Raw genomic sequence first — 21,471 nt, forward strand, 5'->3', positions numbered from 1 at the left:
CTGAATGTAGAAATACCCCATATATGACTGCACAGTACTACTTTGCCATACGGAGTTACTCGGGAGGGACAGAGCACTATTTACCTCTTGGAGTGCAGATTTTCCTAGACTAGTTTGTGGATTCCATATAAAGAGCCCCTGAGTGCTAGAAAAGCAGAATCCCCCCATCAAGTGACCTCATTTTTGAAAATATACCATAACCCTTTGGGAATTTATCTACAGATGTAGCGACGATTTTGACTCCATGGGTGTTTTCCAGAAACAGGCAGCACTGGATGTTGCTGAATGAAAATTGCAAACTTCCATTGTAGTGACCAAGTACACTGTGGTGACCAGTATGTTATGCCCAGCTCATGCTTCTGAAGACACACACCGGTAAATTAGGCGGGCTCTCATCACTACAGAAATGCCAAATGTGGGCGCTAAATGTGGTTTAGGCACACTGGGGCTCAGAAGGGAGGCAGTCATTTGGATTTGGGAGCAGAGAATTTGCTGAATTTCTTTTGGCGGGTGAGGAGCCATTTCACTTTTCCAGAGCCTTTGTGCTACCAATAACGTGGAAGCCCCCTATATTTCCATTAACAGATGACAGATCTGAGTGGGGACTTGCTTTTTTTGTGGATTGAGTGAAAGCTTTTATTGGGAACATTTTGTGTAACGTTTGGGATCACAGTTATCCGGTGCTCTACGCTGACCACTTACTTTGGATCCATTCACTATGAGGCAGCAATGTTACTCTGGACTCCGTCTGGCCTCTGTTCTGCGGTGTCCTTTTCAGAAGTGCACAATTGTGGCAATCCTGAAAAGACTGATGCCACCGGATCATAGGTCAGACTGCGTCCACAGTGCCTCCATCTGCCTCATTATAGGGAAGTTTCTGCCGGGGGTTCTGTCTGAATCACGTATTTCAGAGATTTACGCAGAAACCACGGTGTAAGCACTCGGCGCAGAGCACAGGATAAATGTGCGCCGAGGCTTACTGCGATCTTTGGGAGGCAGAATGAAAAAATTAACAGCATGTAAAGAATTGGTTTTATTTATTTTTTACACAGTTCCTTGTGCGGTATAAGTGATTAGGTGACTTTATTCTTTGGGTTGGTGTGATTACGGCGATACCAGATTTATAATGGGCTTTTATGTTTGGCAGCGGTCACACACTAAAAGACGCATTTTTATTGCGAAAACTAGTTTTTGTATCACCATATTTTGAGAGCTATAATTTTTTCAGATTTCGGTTGACAGTCGTGTGAGGGCTTGTTTTTTGCAGGACAAACTGACGTTTCTATTGGTACCATTTTTGGGCACATGAACTAAACAGCAATTCAGAAATTGCTTTTTATTTTTTTTTTTATTACACCGTTCCACGTGTGGTAAAATTGATAAGGCAGTTTTATTCTTCTGTACGATGACAGCGATACCTCATTTGTATTTTTTTTTTTTATATATATGTTTTGGCGCTTTTACACAAAAGCTATTTTATAGAAAAAATTATTTTTGCATTGCTTTATTCTGAGAGCTGTAACTTTTTTTTTTTTCTGCTGATGTAGCTGTATGGCGGCTTGTTTTTTGCGGGACAAGATGACGTTTTCAGCAGTACCATTCTATTTACATCCATCTTTGTGATCGCGTTTTATTGCACTTATTGTTCGATGGTGTGATGATAAACCATTGTTTTTTGCCTCGTTTTTTTTTTTAACTGTGTTCACAGAAAGGGTTAACTAGTGGACCAGTTTTATTGAGTGGGTCGTTACTGACGCGGGGATACCAAATGTGTACTTTTATTTTTTATTTTTTTTTTATTTGCATGTATTTATTGGAGAAATATTTTTTTCTTAGGGATTTTTTACACTTTGTAATATATATATTTTTTTAAACTTTTTTTATGTTGTCTCAGTATGGGACTATAATGCATCAGATCAGCGATCGGACATGCAGGTAAGGAGGCATTCCGGCACCTGCTCTCAGCAGGCGCTCACAAGTCACCTTACCAGCTCGTCCCTGAGGCCATCTTGGAGCATGGGGCTCTCAGTGGAGACCATCAGGATAACGTGATCGTATCATATTGTCTTGATGGAAGTGCACAGGAAGGGGGCTCCCTGCTCGATGCTTCTCTATGCCACTGTCACTACTGACAGCGGCATCAAAGGGGTTAAATGCCCCCTATTGGTGCTACCACCGATCGTGGCCTTTGCTGCGGAGTGTCGGCTGTCACAGCTGACATCGCAACCGATCGCCACGGCACTCAGCGTGAGGCCACGCGATCGATGTGCCGTACTAGTATTGCTCTTTGCAGGAATGCACTTGGATCTGCAGAGCGATACTAGTACAGCGCAGGGGTTAATGTGATGAGGAATTTTTTTAATGCGCAAATCCACATGGAAATTTTACTGCATTCACCTTTAAAAGGGTTATCTCATCATGTACATTTATGGAAAAATATACATAAATGTTCGATGGATGCAGGTCCCACCACATGAGTCTACATGCTTAGCTCTCTTCATTCATTTGTAAGGCAGTTAAGAAATTTTCAGAGAAGGCGTGGGCTGCGTAGTTTCCATGTAGAGAAAAGAGAAGAAGCATGGGTCCTGCTGCATAGGTATAGTATTGTTTCCCTGTGTCGCTGTCTCAGGGACAGCCATGTATCATCAGAATTTGGATCCCCTGACCTGTGTGTGGAAATCAGTAAGTAAGATGAGGTGCAGAGGAGGCTATGCATGCATACAACCATCTTAAAGGGATTTTTCACATATTTTATTTTTCTCTAGTCACCTTCCCCGACAGCCACCTTGGAGGTTGTCTCCCCGCCCTAATAGGGGACAGGAACACAGAGGTTAAATGACCCTCCCCTTTCTGCTACCTCAGTGTTTTTCCTGTCCCCTATCGGGGCATGAAGAGGTCACAAGGGGCTGCCGTGGCCAGCGAGCGGAGCCCTAGATACTCACTGAAGCTGGGCAGCCGAGGTCGGGGGGTTCGCCTCTCCTCCTCCATATGCTGCTCCCGTCTCCACCGCAGTGTGACTCGGGACGTTGCCGCCCCTCCCGCGCCCTCTGGGGTAAAGCGGGGCGGTATGGTGCCTGCGGGGTCCTGCACAGCTCCCCGGCGTCCTCCCTCCTTCCAGCGCTGCATGAGGAAGCCGGCGCGCGCCAGAGGGGGCGGGCAGTGAACCGGAAGTTGCGGTGACGCGCACTTGCGGTTTGCGGCCTCCGGCGTCCTGCAAGGGGAAAACGCGCGCCGGCACCCGGGGGACCTGGGAAAAGCCTCCAATGGCGGCGGGGGTCGTCCAGCGTCCTCCCCAAGGACAGGGGAGGAGGGAGGAGCACCACGGAATGAAACGCCAGCAACACCCTCAAAAGGGTGCAGCAGCTCCAGGTAAGCGTAGTGTGTCTGTGGTGTGTACTGCATGGATAGTGACAAACCCTCAGCTGCAGCATCTGCGGAGCCCAGCGTTCCCCGTCCTACAGTGAGTAGCAGGGCTGGTCCCTTCTCTGTCAAACTATGGTGGCACAGGTCTGAGTGAGCCTCTCTTCTTCTTGCAGGAAGACAAGGCATCGGTCCTTAAAAATCCCCGCAAGTGTGGTATTTGTGGTGCCAGGTTTCCTTCTGACTACAGGAAGAAGTTATGCCAACCCTCTACGCAAAATATCCTGCGTACCGAGCAACCTTCCCTGTTTGACAGCATAAAGACTCTCATCAGACAGGAGGTGCAGAACTCCATAGCAGCCCAGAGCCCGGCCCCAAAAAAGAGGAAGAGAGCACCTGTGGAAGCTGACTCAGACTCGGGAGGGGTCCGTTCTTCCGGATCGGAGGATATCTGGGAAAATGAGGGCTCCACGTCCACCTCCAGTCATGATGCGAAAAAATATTATTTCTCCTCGGAGGATATGGAGGAGTTAGTATCCATGGTGAGAAATACCATGGGATTAGAGGAGGTGGAGGTCAAACTCTCAGTCCAGGATGAGATGTTTGGAGGGTTGAAACCCAGAGGTATAAGGGGTTTCCCGGTTCATGAGGTCATACTGGATTTAATAGCTCAGGAGTGGTCCTCCCCCGAGAAGGCACTTACGGTGCCCTCTGAGCTAAAAAACCGGTTTCCCCTAGAGAGTGATAGCTCTATTTGGGAGATCCCTAAAATAGACGTCCAGGTGTCTAGGGTCACTAAGAAAACATCCTTACCCTTTGAGGATGCCTCCCAATTAAAAGATCCGATGGATCGGAAAATAGAGAGCCATCTTAAAAAGTCCTGGGAGGCCTCCACGAACCTGCTCAAGGCAAATATTGCATCCACCTGTGTAGCCAGATCTTTGTTTTTCTGGCTACGCACGTTGGAAGACCACCTATCGGGGGGTACCCCAAGAGAGGAAATCCTAGACTCCCTAGCAATCCTCCAGAATGCAACAGGATATTTAGCGGATGCCTCAGGAGAAACGGTACGGGTGGCAGCAAGGTCCCTTGTCCTTTCAAACTCGGCCAGGAGAGCCTTGTGGCTGAAGTCATGGGGGGGGTGATATCACCTCCAAGACAAAACTGTGCTATTCCCTTCCAAGGACACCACGTGTTCGGGCCGGTCCTAGATGACATTCTAGAGAAGGCCTCGGACAAGAATAAAGCACTGACGGAACTGAAATCCACCAAGAGGCGGTTTTTTCGTCCTTCAAGAGAGCAGACCTCCCAGAAGCAATTTAGGGGAAAGGGCAAGACTGGTCGATGGAGCTACCCGAAAGGGGGTAAAGGGAGAAACATCCTTGTGCCCCAACAGCAGCAGCCCTTGGAGAAGCAGTGACTCCCGGGTAGGGGGTCGACTCACACAGTTTCTCGCCCAATGGCAGGCCACGACTTCAAACCAGTGGGTCCTGCACACTATACAATTTGGGCTGAAGCTGGAGTTTGAGCACCCCCCCCCACACACACACACGCCCTAAGAATTACTTCGACACAGTCCTCAGGTCTGCAGGAAATATTGATACGTCAGTTAGAAGAACTCCTACGGGGAAAAGTGGTCTCATATGTACCTCCGCAAGAGGAGGGCAGGGGGCATTATTCTCGCCTGTTCCTGATAAATAAACCTTCAGGAAAACACAGGTTCATAATAAATCTAAAGCCCCTGAACCACTTCATCAAGTACCGAAGGTTCAAGATGGAATCGGTGCGCTCAGCGATTCCGCTGATTGGACAAAACTGGCAAATGGCCACGATAGATCTGAGGGATGCGTATTATCAAGTCCCCATTCACCCAGACCACCGAAAGTTCCTGAGGTTCGCAATCTCCCACGACCAAGGAATCCACCACCTCCAGTTCAACGCCCTGCCATTTGGGGTATCTCCAGCACCAAGGGTATTCACGAAGATAATGAGGGAAGCAGTCATCACTATCCGGCTTCAAGGGATATGCATTGTGCCGTATCTAGACGATCTGCTGATCGTCGCACCATCAGTAATCCGGCTGAACCAGGACATATCAAGGACCCTACAAATACTCGAAGGCCTGGGGTGGATACCGAATCTCAAAAAGTCGGCCCTCTATCCTTCCCCGAGGAGAAAATTCCTGGGGATCCTCTTGGATTCAGCAGAAAGAACCTCCTTTCTCCCCGAAGATAGGCAAAGAGACCTTCGGCAGAAAATAATCCGGTTCAGAGACCAGAGGGCGCCAACACTGAGGGACGCCATGTCCATCTTGGGTTCCCTGACGGCGTGCATTCAGGCGGTATCTTGGGCACAAGCTCATACGCGAGTCCTCCAATCATATGTCCTGATAAACGCGAAGAAGTATCCAAACAACCTATCAAAGAGGATTCCGCTTCCAGGACATGTAAAAACGAGCCTTTGGTGGTGGCTGAATTACCGGAACCTGAGACGAGGAATAAGTTGGGATCAACTTCCTCTAAAGGTACTATGTACCGATGCCAGGCTGGGGGGCTGTGGTCGAAGACTCATACTCTCAGGGGCAGTGGCCCCAAAACATAAGATCCAGATCGTCAAACCTAAGGGAATTGACAGCGGTGGAAGAGTCACTGAAAGCCGCATCAGCCCTGGTCAAAAACCATCATGTTCGGATATACTCCGACAACGTGACCACGGTGGCATATCTCAAACACCAGGGGGGCACAAGGTACGCCAGTCTAAAGAATGTAGCAACAAGGATCTTCCTCTGGGCAGAGAAGAACCTATTATCCGTTTCCGCAGTACATCTGAAGGGGTCGGAAAACATCTAAGCAGACTTCCTGAGCAGGAAAGACGTCCATCCAGGAGAATGGTGTCTGAACCAGGAGGTCTTCCAAACCTTAGCCTCAAGATGGGGAGACCCAGAAGTCGACCTGTTCGCGAATGCGCAGAATGCAAAGGCGGCGACCTTCTTTTCCCTCAGTCCCACGTATGGAGCCCGGGGGATGGATGCGTTTGCCCATCCATGGGTCTTCAGACTGGTCTACGCCTTTCCCCCAATCCCGATGCTGGCAAGGACATTACAAAATATCAGAGCAGATGGAGTCATAACGATCCTGGTGGCTCCCATGTGGCCAGGACGAAGCTGGTACAGCGCTCTGTTGGACATGGCCCAAGAGGGTCCCTTGCTCCTACCCCAAAACACCGACCTCCTGTTTCAGGGTCCCTTATTACACCCGAACCCGACCAAGCTGCGTCTAGCAGCTTGGTTATTGAGGCCAATATTCTGAAGGCTAAAGGGTTATCAGACGAGGTGATTCGGACCCTTCAAAAAAGTAGAAAGCCGGTGACAAATGCAATTTACAGCAAGATATGGAAGAGATTTTGCTCCTGGTGCCTCCCGGGGGCCCCTGACCCCTTCCATCCAAATATTGCCCAAATACTAGACTTCCTGCAGAAGGGCTTAGAGTTAGGGCTTACTCCAAGTACGTTAAAAGTACAGGTATCTGCCCTTAGTTCTGTCTTTGACCAAGACCTAGCCAGACACCGCTGGATCAAGCGGTTCATGGTAGCGGCAGGCAGGGTTCGCCCTTCAATCCCTGATCGGGTTCCCCCCTGGGATCTTAATTTAGTACTCAATAGCCTAACACAGGCCCCGTTTGAGCCCCTGTCAGAAATCTAAGAGGGAAGGTTTCATACCCTGGACGTTCGCAGGGTGGTTCTCCGCTACCTCGAAGCAACCAAGGATTGGAGAATCGATCAGAACCTGTTCCTTCAGTATTCGGGAAGAAACAAAGGGAAGAAAGCAGCAAAGAACACGATAGCGGGTTGGCTCAAGCAGTCCATCTCCCTGGCATATTCTTCAAGACATCTCTCTCCTCCAGAGTCGTTAAAAGCCCACTCCACTCGATTAGTCGCTACGTCCTGGGCAGCAAGAGGAAATACGTCGTCAGAGCAGATATGCAGAGCTGCCACCTGGTCCTCTGTGCACACCTTTACCAGACACTATAGACTGGATTTCGATAGGGATCTGACGTTCGGCAGACGCGTCTTGCAAGCCGTAGTCCCGCCCTAGAAAAATTAACGTTGGCATAACTCCAAGCTGGCTGTCGTGGAAGGTGACTACAGAAAATAGAATTAGACTTACCGGTAATTCGGTTTCTAGGAACCTTCCACGACAGCACTAATTTCCCTCCCTATATGATATGTTTGACTGATGATTCCTGCTCTACTGGCGGTAACTATTCATGCTAGTATGTCAGAAAAAACACTGAGGTAGCAGGAAGGGGAGGGTCATTTAACCTCTTTGTGTTCCTGTCCCCTATTAGGGCGGGGAGACAACCTCCAAGGTGGCTTTCATGGAAGGTTCCTAGAAACCGAATTACCGGTAAGTCTAATTCTATTATCTTGCACCCCACCTCTCACCTCTGTTATTGTCATCACCGCTGCAGCTATTCGCTGAGCTCAATGGCTTGATCCAGATACCTCTGGCGAGCTGTTAGCAGCAGCTGTGATGCATGCCCTTGACATGTCACTGCTGTTGTGGAGACCCGAGAAGCGTCCAGTGCTAGATCCAGACACTATTTAAAATAAAAAAAAAAAAGCGGGAAAGTTTGACAAATGTGTTAAGAATATAAACTTACTTTATTAGGTCTTCATGTTGAGGTATCACAAAATAGGATGGTGAAAAAGTTCATGCGTTTTTGACCATGCAGCCGTCTTGTTCTTCATATAAAATGAGAGAAACACTTCCTTTTAAAATAAACCCTCGTGTCTTAGTGACATCATTTCAAGTAAATAGAAAACCGGAAATATATACAAGTGAAAAGAAACAAATGCTTATAATGTCAATGCACATCAAAATATGAAAATTCACACCATTAGGCTATGTGCGTACGTTGAGTATTTGCTTGCTTAAATTTCTTTAAGGTTTTCTTGGCAGGAAAAATGCTGCTGCAAAAACGCACGTTTTTGCCGTGTGTTTGTATGTTTTTTTTGCATGCGTTTTTGAATAGTAATGAAGGCCTTTTTGAGGTAAATAAAGATATAAAAAAAAAAGGGTAGTGATGTAATTTCTTGGTTCAACGCCACCTTTTTCATGTTAATTCAGTGGCATCAGGGTAATGGGATATGGGCTTGGTGTCAGCAGCTGTCATTGACACCAAGCCCTAGGCTTAGGATCCTGTGTCACATAGCGACGCACCAGTGATCCCGACAACGATACGACCTGGTAGGGATCGCTGGTGTCGCTACATGGTCGCTAGTAAGCTGCCCAAACAGGCAGATCTATTCAACGATGCACCGACGATCCTGACAACTATGCGACCTGGTAAGAATCGCTGGTGCTTGTCACACAGCAGCTATTCTGAACGATTCCAGCCTGCGTCCCTGAGTTCTGCGTCGCCAACGAGGTCGCTTGTCGGGTCAAACACATCGATGCATGCTGGCCAGCGGGACGCCGACGATGAAAAAATGGCCCAGGACATTCGAGCATGATAAGCGATATCCAGCAGGGGGGCCGGTCGCCGCTATGTGTCACATGTAGCGAGATCGCAGGCGAGATCGCTGTTGTGTCACAAAATCGGTGACGCATCAGCGATCTCGCTATGTCAGACGGCGCCTTTAGAAATGAAAAGGTGTCAGCCCGACACCTTCATTACTAAGCCAATAAGTAAACACACACACACACAAACAAACACACAAACCTACACACACATTGTCACCAGCCTATGTAGAAACTAACAGAACAAGCATACATAGGCTGTAACCAAAGAGCAACTGTTAATTTTAAAGAAAAAAAAAATGTAAAAAAAAATTGTGTGGGCTCGCGCATAATTTTAATAACCAGCAGAGGGAAAGTCGACGGCCGAGGGCTGATGTTAATAATCTGAGAATGAGCCAATAGCCATAAAGGTTCTCAGGCTAATAATATCAGCTTACGACTGTTGGCTTACCTTTTACTGGCTAGTTTCCATGGAGACCCCAGAAAAAAAATTGACACAGGGTCCCCCTATAAAATCTAACCAGCTAAGCAGACAGCTGCGGGCTGATATCTATGGCCACTCCCTAGGCTATAAATATCGGTTCCCTTCCAGACTAAAAACATCAGCTCTCAGACACCCCAGAAAAGGCGCACCCATAAGATGCGCCAAATCTGACGCATAGCCTCACTCATCCCACTTGCCCAGTGGTAAGTGGGGTTCATATTTGTGGGGTTGATATGACCTTTGTATTGTTAGGTGACATCAAGCCCACAGGTTAGTAATGTAGAGGCATCTATAAGACACCTATCCATTAGTAACCCCATAGTGATGATGTATAAAACACTGACACCCAGAATAAAGTCCTTCATTTGAAATGACACAGACTCCTTTAATGAATCTTAATTAAACCATACTCACCGAACGCCTAATCTACTGAAGCAAACCTCTCCTGCAACAAAAATAAAATAAACCACAATATTCCTCACCTGTCCGCAGAGAAGGTAATCCATATGATTTTGATGACTTTGAGTGCAGTCACTGATGTGACTCTCAAAGACAGCCGCCGATACACTGTATCACTGAGCTGCCATGAGAAAGTTCTCACGCAGCGGGTGCTGTAAGTGAGAGCACCGGAGCTCATCAGCTGATTAACTCCGGTGAACTCTTTCATGGCAGCTCAGTGATACAGTGTAGGAGCGACTACCACCTGTCCCAATGTGACCGTTCTACAAGTGAGATCGCCGTGGGGCACTCGGGATTACAGAGGACAGGTGAGTCTATGTTGGTTTATTATTTTACATTTTTTCAAGTTTGAGGGCATTGGGGATTTGGTGTTAGGTGAGTATAATTTTTTTATTATTTGAATATGTATGCGCTCTGACCTATAGTCTTACCGTCGATGGTGTTACCGCGGGTCACAGTCAGAGCTGCGGGTACACGCTAACATCTGACAACGTTGCCCCGCAGCGCTCTGACCAGCGGTCTTACCGGCCTTAGCGTTATCGGCGATGAGAGCCACCATGCCTTTGTTTCAAACGCTGTCACACAGATGACAGCGTTGGAAACCCCATAGGAAGCGGGTAAAACGCCAACAAAAGCGCAGAAAATCCGCAAACATTTTTACACCTGTGATTTTGCTGTGGATTTGACTGACTCAATTGGAGTCAATGGGTGAAAAACTCTGCAGAAACAAAGAAGTGACGTGCTGTAGAATAAATGCACTGCAATTACTCAAAGGAAATTTACTGATCATGTACACAACACTTCAGGACTGCCAGTGAAGTAGCTTGCATAAGGATTCTACAGCGTTTTTGGCCCATTTCCGTGTGGGGAAAAAACACAGTGAAAATGCTTGAAAAACGTACTGTGTGCACACAGCCTTAGTGTTGGCTTTCAGAATCCAAATACATAATAAAGTACACTTTAACTTGTAGCCACATTTGTCAAACTTTTTTTTTTTTTTTATATAACTGGTTAACGAGTTCACTGTGGCTCCATATATGGACAGCATTGTTCATCCATACAGGCAAATTCTCCTTCTTCCATTGTTTTTACCTGCATAGTTTGCTACCTTACAATTATAAAAGCTATCTTTAGCTTTCTTTGAATTGGAAAACTCCTTTGTCATTTACTTGATCAGTGAGACACTTCGAAAACTCCTTTGTCATTTACTTGATCAGTGAGACACTTCTGTTTCGGTAACTCGTATAACTTAGGCTATGTGCACACGTATTTTTTGTAGCTGTGGATTTTCCTCCGCAGGTAAATTTCAGGTCAAAAGACCAGTGATTTACCTGCGGATTAGGCTGCGGTTTTGCCCTGCGGTTTATCACCTCTATAATGGAAGAGATGGTAAACCGCAGCAGAATCCGCAGAAAAGAAATTACAAGTCATTTCTTTCTGCGGATTTGAAACTGCAGCAAAACCGCGTGGAGAATTCCGCAGCATATGCACAGCGGTTTCCATTTTACATAGGGTAAAATGTACTCTACAACGCAGCAGATTCTGCTGCGGACCCGCAGGGCCAGAAACGCTGCCAATCTGCAGCAAAATCTGCAACGTGTGCACATAGCCTTACACTGGAAAGTGTGGCTTGCGTGGTCTGTCCTGGCACGTGAACGGGGACGTAGGGGATCCCCAGGCTCCTAACAGGTGCAAGTACTGAAAAGTGGAACTTGCACTTATATACATACAGCATATACTTTGAGTATGCCATAAATGAGTCAGATGTGGGTGACGTTTTGTTTTATTATGACTTTTGGAATTGGTAAATTTGATGGTGTCTCCACGGACTAGAAGAAGCTGTACGTCCCTGTGCCAGATCCGATGTCTGTGTAGTATACAGCCCTGGCTCAGACCGCTCCCTATGACATGCACATGCAGGTGGGTGTTACTGTGCTGCATACCACGGCAGACTTTCTGTCCTAAGCTTCTTGACACCCTTATTGTTTGTCTGACACACCTTCGTAATATTTGCAACTCTAAAATTACATCATGTTCGCAATTGGATATATCTCAGATTTTGATTGAAATGTGACTTTGCTGCTAGTTTTTTTCTACCCGAATTATTTAACACCGTACATTAGCAGATGTCCAAATTAATTATACTACATTCATCATGGATTAGATTGTGTTTGTATTTCTTTCAATGGCTCTAATCAAACTTACGGTATATAAAAATAGAAAGAAGTACAGCACTCCTTGATAGGTGGGTGCACGGATAGGGTTCCAATCCTTAAAATTTAGAAAAAAAATGGGATTGGTATCGGGTTTATAGCACATCAGGATTAGCATCATCTGGAAGGGACATGAGGTTCACGGTGTCATTTTCTGAGTGATCGAGGTTGATAGGAAGCTTGGCCTTCCATCCAAACATGACCTCAAATGGGAGTGCACTTGGTTGAGGCATGCAAACAAAACACCAGGGATGAACTGGTCCAAGTTATTTCCTTGGTCATTGACAAGCTTACCAAGAGATTCTTTGAGTGTTCGATTTTCACGTTCCCGCTGGCCATTTGTTTGTGGGTGGTAGGCAGATGAAATACAGTGATCTGTTTGAAAATGTTCCATCAGGTTGTCAATGATCGAGTTCACAAACGCTCTTCATGGCTCGCTAATCAGAGTGTCCATACAGCCAAGGCGGCAAGTAACGGTGTACAAAAAAATTTGCTATTGACTTGGCACTCTTGTCTGTAACAGCTGATGCTTCTGTCCACTTGGAGAAATGATCAGTGTCAGCAACTATATATTTGTTGCTACTTGATGTTTCCTGAAGAGGATAGATCATATCAATACCGACTAAGCTCCATACTTTTCCAGGCACTGGTATACTGTTGAGTGATGGAGCCTCCTTGCTGGTTTTGGGATTTATGACACAACATTTTTGACAGGCTTCGACATGTTTGAGAATATCGTTCTTCATTCCCTTCCAGTAATAACGGTCAGAGATTGTTAACGTTTTATCTCTGCCAAAATGGCCACCAGAAATTGGATTGTCATGACAGGCTTTCAGGATATTTGGGAGTGGACTTTTAGTGAGAACCTCTTTTTCCCCATGGTAAAGAATCTCTCCGTCTGCTCGATATGGTTTAGATGTTTGTCTAAACTGGGACTTGACACACATTTCTCTGGAGGTAGATCGTATATCCACTGGGGTACTTTTGTTCTGTTGCAGTGTAAAATCGCAATAGCTGGTTATACAGTTGGTCTTCCGTGGTTGTCAAAATTGAAAACCTTATTTTGGTGTTGGGGGTGTTGCAAACTCACTTTACATATCTTATCAGGATAGAAGAGGAACTCACACTGAAGAAATGAGTGCATATCATAGAGAGCAGGGAGAAACATACATAGCAAGTTACAATACAACATAACATTAACTATGCACTGGTGGAAGAGCGCCATCTACTGTCAGTGTAATGCAACTCCTCTAACACATACTTAAGTGTAGCCCTACTTTCTGCCTTTTTAGTCATTCTGTAGAATAACTATAGCAGGAAAACCACACGAATATTCAGGCTTGAAGGGGTATAGCCTAGGCTAAAATATACCTGGGTATACTCTGGCCTAGGCCACTTTAACATTGGGCATAGTCTGGGACGGGGTATATTCTGGCCTGTTATATCAGCACTCTGTTAATTGTGAGTAATTTACATGCTCCAAGGATTGTGCATAGACTATTTTAAAGTTTCGGTCTCGCTGCCCTTCATCAGAAATACACTAAAAAACAGATACATATATAAACAATTCATGTGACAGAGAGTAAAGACACAAATTCCAATGCGGTCTAGCAGATATTTACCTAGATGAATGTGAATCATACAAATAAATTAAACTTCATATAACAGCCTGTAATAATATAGAATAATCAGAATATGCAGCCAATATACGGACTCCCACCACATATAGAAGTATGATATGTGGTGTACAGTATAGGTAACTTTGTGCCTAGTTTATAAAAAATCTTAGAATCGTCTTAATCAACATAAGTTTGGCTGAACAACCTAATTACGCTTTAGGATTGCATCCATACTGTAGGAGGGTGAAAAGGGAGGGAAGTGTTTGGCTAATTTCCTGGCACATAGTATAGTTTCACATGTGAAATAACCCTCCAGGTTGATGCCCTCCCCCCCGCCCCCCTATGGATGGTAAGTCATTTTTTTCTCTTGGTACATTGCTGCATTGGAGGTAGTTATTTGTTACAACTCCCACATTCTCATTTATTCCCCATCTACCAAGCACACCTGTTTTTATGGATATGTGTTCATTCCCTTAGTATGTCACCATCTTGACTACTCACAGATAACCAGTTTCTATTGTTACATGAACTTTCACTACTTTGACTGATGTGTAACAATGTTATTTTTTCTTGTCAGTATTGGAAGGCCTAGTGGGAGGGCCCTGCATCTCCAGCCGTCTGTCCTGGATTTTGGAGCCCAGTGAGTATACATTCAGAGCACTGCAAGAAGTACTTATTCTTGGTATTTATTTTACATGGTAATATTCTTCCAATCGGTATATGAATAACTCTTAAGGCTATGTGCACACGTAGCAGAAAATTTCTGCTTAAGAAACATGACTCCCTTCCCAGAAACCGCAGGGTTTTTTCTGTGCATTTTCCGAGCGTTTTTTATGCGTTTTTCCCACGCGGTTCCTGACACAGAGCTAGCCAGAAATGCGGAAAAATCTGCGAAATTAATGAGCATGCTCCATTTTTCGCGGTAAAAAACGCATCAATATGCACAGAAATTGCAAAATGCATAGAAATGAATGGGAAGCTTATTTTAAGCGTTTTTTATAGCGGATTTATTGGCAAAACTGCTAAAAAAAACAAAAAAACGCTGTGTGTGCACACAGCCTAACTCATTCTGTGTAATAGAGCCAGAGGTCACTTACAGAACTCTCTCTAGAATGCTCTGGTTATGAAGCCTATATGAAATACACAACTAATTGTAAAGGACTTTGTTACTTAGTAAACTCTGCTTTCAATACCATATGCTGTTGTTTTTCTACTACGATCTAGCCTAGTTTAGGGAAAGGATTTATTTGAAAGCGATAGAAGAATTTCACATAATTGGTTCTCTGAAATAATGGCTAATAGAGACAAATTTTTTCCCCCACAAAAGTAAAAAATCCTTGTTCTTCACATAAGCATGTAATTTACAATTCTTCATTCTTTTTCAAATGTTTGTAACTTTTTCCCTTGTCTTTTCGAGCTGCCTTGTGTTGTGCTCCATTCATTCGAAAGATGTCATCCCATGCATAGCTAGTCCCGCTCTCAATGGAAAGGTTGCATACACCTGTATCCAGTCTAAGTTTTGATGAATATTCAATATAAATTACTAACATAAGTAAGACAACTCTTCACTGCAGACAGTCCATGTACTTAATTGTGGCTAGTCCAGTTTGACTAGTTCAGTAAAAAAAACCTGACCTGTTGCACATAAAACACACAAAACTGAATTGGGCTTCATTTTTTGTGGCCACAATGTGTGTGTATATGTATTTATATATATGTGTGTGTACAGTGAAGGAAATAGTTATTTGATCCCTTGCTGATATTGCAAGTTTGCCCACTGACAAAGACATGAACAGTCTATAATTTTAAGGCTAGGTTAATTTTAACATTGAGAGATAGAATATCAAAAATAAAATCCAGGAAATCACATTGTATAAATTTTATATAAATTTATTTTCATTTTGCAGTGAGAAATAAGTATTTGATCCCTCTGGCAAGCAAGGCTTAATACTTGGTTCCAAAACCCTTGTTGGCAAGCACAGCAGTCAGATGTTTTTTGTAGTTGATGTTGAGGTTTGCGCACATGTCAGGAGGAATCTTGGTCCACTCCTGTTTTCGGATTTAAATCATTAATATTTTGAGGCTGTCGCTTGGCAACTCGGAGCTTCAACTCCCTCCATAAGTTTTCTATGGGATTAAGGTCTGTAGACTGGCTTTGCCACTCCATGACCTTAATGTGCTTCTTTTTGAGCTAATTCTTTGTTGCCTCAGCTGTATGTTTTGGGGCATTGCCTTGCTGGAAGACCCAGCCATGATCCATTTTTAATGTCCTGGCGGAAGGAAGGAGGTTGTCACTCAGGATTTTACGGTACATTGCTCCATCCAATCTCCCATTGATGCAGTGAAATACTCCTGTGCCCTTAGCAGAGAAACATCCCCAAAACATAATGTTTCCACCTCCATGCTTGACGGTGGGGACGGTGTTCTTTGGTTCATAGGCAGCATTTCTCTTCCTCCCAAACACAGCAAGTTGAGTTAATGCTAAAGATATCATATGACCACAGAACCTTCTTCCCATCACTCACAGAATCAACCAGGTGTTCACTGGCAAACTTCAGATGTGCCTGCACATGTGCCTTCTTGAGCAGAGGGACCTTGTGGGTACTGCAGGATTTTAAACCTTTATGGCGTAATGTTACCAGTGGTGTTCTTGGTGACTGTGGTCCCAGCTTCCTTGAGATCATTAACGAGTTCCCCCTGTGTAGTTTTAGGCTGATCTCTCAGCTTCCTCATGATCGAGGATACCCCACAAGGTGAGATTTTGCATGGTGCCCCAAATCGATGATGATTGACAGTCATTTTCTATTTCTTCCATTTTCTTACTGTTGCACCAACAGTTGTCTCCTTCTCACTCAGCATCTTACCTATGGTTTTGTAGCTCATTCCAGCTTTGTGCAGGTCTAAGATCTTGTCCCTGACATCCTTAGAAAGCTCTTTGGTCTTGCCCATGTTGTGGATGTTAGAGTCTGACTGATTAATTGAGTCTGTGGACAGGAATCTTATAAAGGTGACTCTGTAAGACAGCTGTCTTTAATGCAGGTAACAAGTTGATTTGAAGCATCTAACTGGTCTGTAGGAGCTGGAACTCTTAATGGTTGGAAGGGGATCAAACACTTATTTCTCATTGCAAAATGCAAATTTATGTAATTTATACAATGTGATTTTCTGGGTTATTTTTTTGATATTCTATCTCTCAATGTTAAAATTAACCTACCCTTAAAATTGTAGACTGTTCATGTCTTTGTCAGTGGGCAAACTTACAAAATCAGCAAGGGATCAAATACTTATTTCCTTCACTGTATATGTGTGTGTGTATATATATATATATATATATATATATATATATAATATGTATATATGTATGTGTGTGTGTGTGTGTGTTTTGAAATGTTAACATGCATCAAAAGTTTTGAATGCTGAAATGGTAACAACAAAAATGTGTCTATTTTACTTTTCAGGTTGGTCGGTCTCCCCAAAGTGCAGTCATTCTGCGCTTTCAACCCTAGCAGAGACACCGATATTGAAGTGAACTCAGTGTTTACAAGTGGTAGAAGTTTCCATGTGTCTCCTGTACATAGCATGGTGAGTGCTGATGTACTTATGGAAACTATGTACTGGATAAGAGCCAAAACATTTAGCTTTTCTTGGCACGCGTCTTCTATGTAGCAGCTCTTAGGGTGAGCTCTTTCCTAGCATACAGCCACATTTCCCTCCTAGAGAATGACTTGATGGTTTTGATGTTCTGTACAAACAAAGTGGATCAGACATTTGGGATAACTGATTTTTCTTGCTGCTATCAATGCTACTTCTTCTATGCAAGCAGAAGCTTTTGTGCTAGGAGCTCTTAGACCGTATTAGGCTAGTTTCACACTAGCGTTTATTCGACGCAGCGCACGGCGCCGCTAAGCCCCGCCCCTACCTGCTCCCTGCCCGCCCCATCCGGTCATCACCGCCTACTATCGCACATGGACGCTTGCGATCTGCGCACCCTATCTTTAGCATAGGGTGCGCAGATCGTGCGCTGGCCGTGCGCTAGTAGGATTTTGGCGTGCACACTTTTGAAGGTGCGCCGAAATGCAACATGCTGCGTTCGGCGCACCTTCAAAAGTGCGCAGCGCATGCCAAAATCCTACTAGCGCACGGCCAGCGCACGATCTGCGCATCCTATGCTAAAGATAGAGTGCACAGATCGCAAGTGTCCATGTGCGATAGTAGGCGGCGATGACCGGATGGGGCGGGCAGGGGGCGGGGCTTAGCGGCGCCGTGCGCTGCGTCGAATAAACGCTAGTGTGAAACTAGCCTTAGCCCCTAATTGGAGGGTGCAGGTACAGTCACAAATGGAGGACAGGAAATCCATTATATCATAGCTATTAAATAGGATGTCATCCATCATTTTATTTCTTTCAATGCTTCTCATGTTTTATATCCTCTCTCTCGCTCTTATTTTTTATATATATATATACACACACACACACACACACACACACACACACACACACACACACACACACACACACACACACTATATATTATATTATAATTTATTTTTTTTTTTAACTTTTCCATCAATATGGCCATGTGAGGGCTTGTTTTTTGCGGGACAAGTTGTTGAACGACACCATTAGTTTTACCATGTCGTGTACTACAAAGCGGAGAAATTGCAAAAAAAAAAGGACAATCCTACACTGGTTTTTTGCTTGTCTTTTTTTCTAGGTTCACTAAATGCTAAAAGTGAACCTACCATTTTGATTCTCCATGTCACATTACGAGTTCATAGACACCAAACATGTCTAGGTTCTTTTTTTTTTTTCTAAGTGGTCAAAAAAATTCCAAAGTTTGTTACAAAAAAAATTGCGCCATCTTCCAAGACCCGTAGCGTCTTTATTTTTCGTGATCTTCGGTTGGGTGAGGGCTTTTTTTTTGCGTGCCGAGCTGACGTTTTCAATGATACCACTTTTGTGCAGATCTGTTTTGTTCGCCCGTTATTGCATTTTAATGCAATGTCACAGCGACCAAAAAAACATAATTCTGGCGGTTTGATTTTTTTTACTGCTACACCGTTTAGCGATCGGGTTAATCCTATTTTTTTATTGATCGGGCGATTCTGAACACGGCGATACCTAATATGTGTATGTTTTTGTTTTTCTTTTTAATTCTATTTTGAATGGGGCGAAAAGGGGGGTGATTTGAACTGTTTTTTTTATCATATTTTTAAAAACTTTTTTTTTTTTTTTTTTTTACTTTGGGCATGCTTCAATAGTCTCCATGGGAGGCTAGAAGCTGCCATAGCCTGATCGACTCTGCTACATAAGGCGATGCTCAGGTCGCCTATATGTAGCAGAAATACAGCATTGCTATGAGCGCCGACCACCGGGTGGTGCTCATAGCAATCAGGCATCAACAATCATAGAGGTCTCCAGGAGACCACTTGTTATGTGAACGCATCGCTGACCCCCCGATCACATGACAGGGGTAAGCGATGCTCGCATTTCTGGCTGCGCGGTCGGAAGCGCCGGTTAAATGCCGCTGTCAGTTTGACAGTGGCGTTTAACTAGTTAATAGGCACAGGTGGATCGCGATTCTGCACATCCGGAGCCCTCATCAAAGCGGGGGAGATGTCCAGTGACGGACTGTGTCAGTCATTGTATGTTAAGGGGTTAAAAAAAGCCCCATTTTTGAGTTTGTGAAGTTGGATTACCTGTCCTCCTTTTGTTACTGACTGCTTCCAGGCATTAAGGCTCTCCCTGCCCCTAACCATATGGGACTTTTAATCTAATATTCATTCCAAATGAAGGCAGCACTCCATAGTATATCTTTCAAACGATAGTGAATTTATTAGACCCACATATCAGGACTTTTAATCTAGTGAGCTGGACACCTTTCTTTATTGCATGTGCAGTCACCATTTTAATATTATGGTCTTGTAGATCAACTTTACAATGTAGACGATCTTGTGACTGATTAATGGAATCTAAGTTGCCTGAAATCAAAAGAACATCCTAATTCTTCCTAAAACATTTGATTATAGAGCTGCCTTCAAATAGTTTCTTAGATTTTTCTCTTTCCAAAAAGTGTAATATGAGGCATCAATATATCATTTTTTTTTTCTGTCATTTATCTATCTGATTTCTATAATGGGAAGTAATTTATATTTCAAGCATTCCATCTTAAACTTTTAGGGGCCAATTCATCAAGCCGAATTCACCAGAGTCCTCGCATTAAATTAATTGAAAGGTTACAAACTGCGTGCCGAACTCATAGTTGTGTATACATTTTGATAATTGTGGCATTTTTACACCAATCTTGGCCAGTTTTAGCAACTTTTTTTGAAAAGTAAGCGCTTAGCTGGAATGGAAGTGGCTGATTGTGATGGACAAATTCAAGTGGTGTACATTACGACAGCATTGTATTCCAATTCCTTGCTGTGGCACACGGCAGCTAACGGAACGGCTTTTAGTCAGTTTGGCACATCCTACTCCATTCTTCATAAATCCAGGCCATAATGTTTTTTTGGTAATACATGGTGGGATATGGATACACAAAGCCTAATTTTCTGTAGCTCAGTTGGCACTGAATATTTCATTGGACAGTTAAAGGGAATCTGTCAGCAGGATTGTACACAGGGACCTCCAGAGAGTGTCAGTTGGCGCCCGTTATACTGATTAAAATACCTTGGTTGATGAAATCCGTCTTGTGGTTGTTTAATCTTTTTTTTTTTCAGCTGTGAGTTAATGATATGCTCATGCTCCGGGATGGGGCTGTGGGGTGGCTTGAAAAAACGTTGTTTTTTTTCATGGATGTGCCGGCGCCTGCTTGCAGAAGGTGAGTTTTTTCTTTTTAATATATATATAATATTCATTATGTAAACTAGGGGGCAGGTCAGTGAGGGATCAGTGACCTGTCAAAAGCCATCAGTAGGAATACCTAACAGAGCACCACATGAAGACTCCCCCGAAGCATGAGCATATAATTAACTCACAACTGAAAATAAAGATTGAACAACCACAAGACCGGTTTCATCAACCAAGGTATCGTTTTAATTTTAGACTATATATATATATACAAGTCTTTCAATTCTTGTCTAAGTGATTTTCATCCATTCTTTCTTCGAAAACTCTTCCAGTTCTGAGAGATTCGTTGGTCGTCTTGCATACACTGCTATATTGAGGTCTAGACACAGATTTTCAATGATCAGATCAGGGAACTGTGAGGGCCATTGTGAAACATTCAGCTTGCGCCTTTTGAGGCAGTCTATTTTGGATTTTGAGGTGTGTTGAGGATCATTATCCATTTGTAGAAGCCATCCTCTTTTCAACTTCAGATTTTTTATAGGTTGTATTCTGTTTGCATCAAGAATTTGTTGAAATTTCATTGAATCCATTCTTTCCTCTACCCATGAAATGTTTCCCGTGCCATTAGCAGTGTCACAACCCCAAAGAACAATTGATCGATCCCCATGCTTAATGATTGGCGTAACGTTCTTTTCCTGAAATTGTGTTCTTTTGTCTCCTTTGATCATTGTGGCCCCAGTGTTCTCTTTTAACCTGATCACCAATCTACAGGACTTGTTTCCAAAATGCATCAGACTTATTAAGATGTTCTTTTGCATTCTTCTGATGGCAAATTTATCCTACACCTCATTGGGGGACACAGGTCCATGGGTGTTATGCTGCTGCCACTAGGAGGACACTAAGTGAACATAGAAAGATTAACTCCTCCTCTGCAGTATACACCCTCCTGCTGGCTCAAATTGAACCAGTTCTTGCTTAGCGTCTGTAGGAGGCATTTGGATCTTGCTTCAGACCCCAGCGTTTT

General features: G+C 44.0%; 1 protein-coding gene across 1 annotated transcript in view; it reads left to right on the forward strand.

The window, feature by feature from the left end:
- TMEM131L (transmembrane 131 like) overlaps window positions 1–21,471 on the forward strand; it is a 226,795-nt gene that overhangs the window by 48,528 nt on the left and 156,796 nt on the right. The window contains exons 4-5 of the mRNA XM_073576389.1: window positions 14,234–14,296; window positions 17,115–17,238. Of these exons, the coding sequence (XP_073432490.1) occupies window positions 14,234–14,296; window positions 17,115–17,238 (187 nt within the window). The remainder of the gene's footprint in view (window positions 1–14,233; window positions 14,297–17,114; window positions 17,239–21,471) is intronic.

This window comes from Dendrobates tinctorius, unplaced genomic scaffold (genome assembly GCF_039654945.1).
Source record: "Dendrobates tinctorius isolate UK_male_01 unplaced genomic scaffold, ASM3965494v1 ptg000008l, whole genome shotgun sequence".
NCBI classification, from domain to species: domain Eukaryota; kingdom Metazoa; phylum Chordata; class Amphibia; order Anura; family Dendrobatidae; genus Dendrobates; species Dendrobates tinctorius.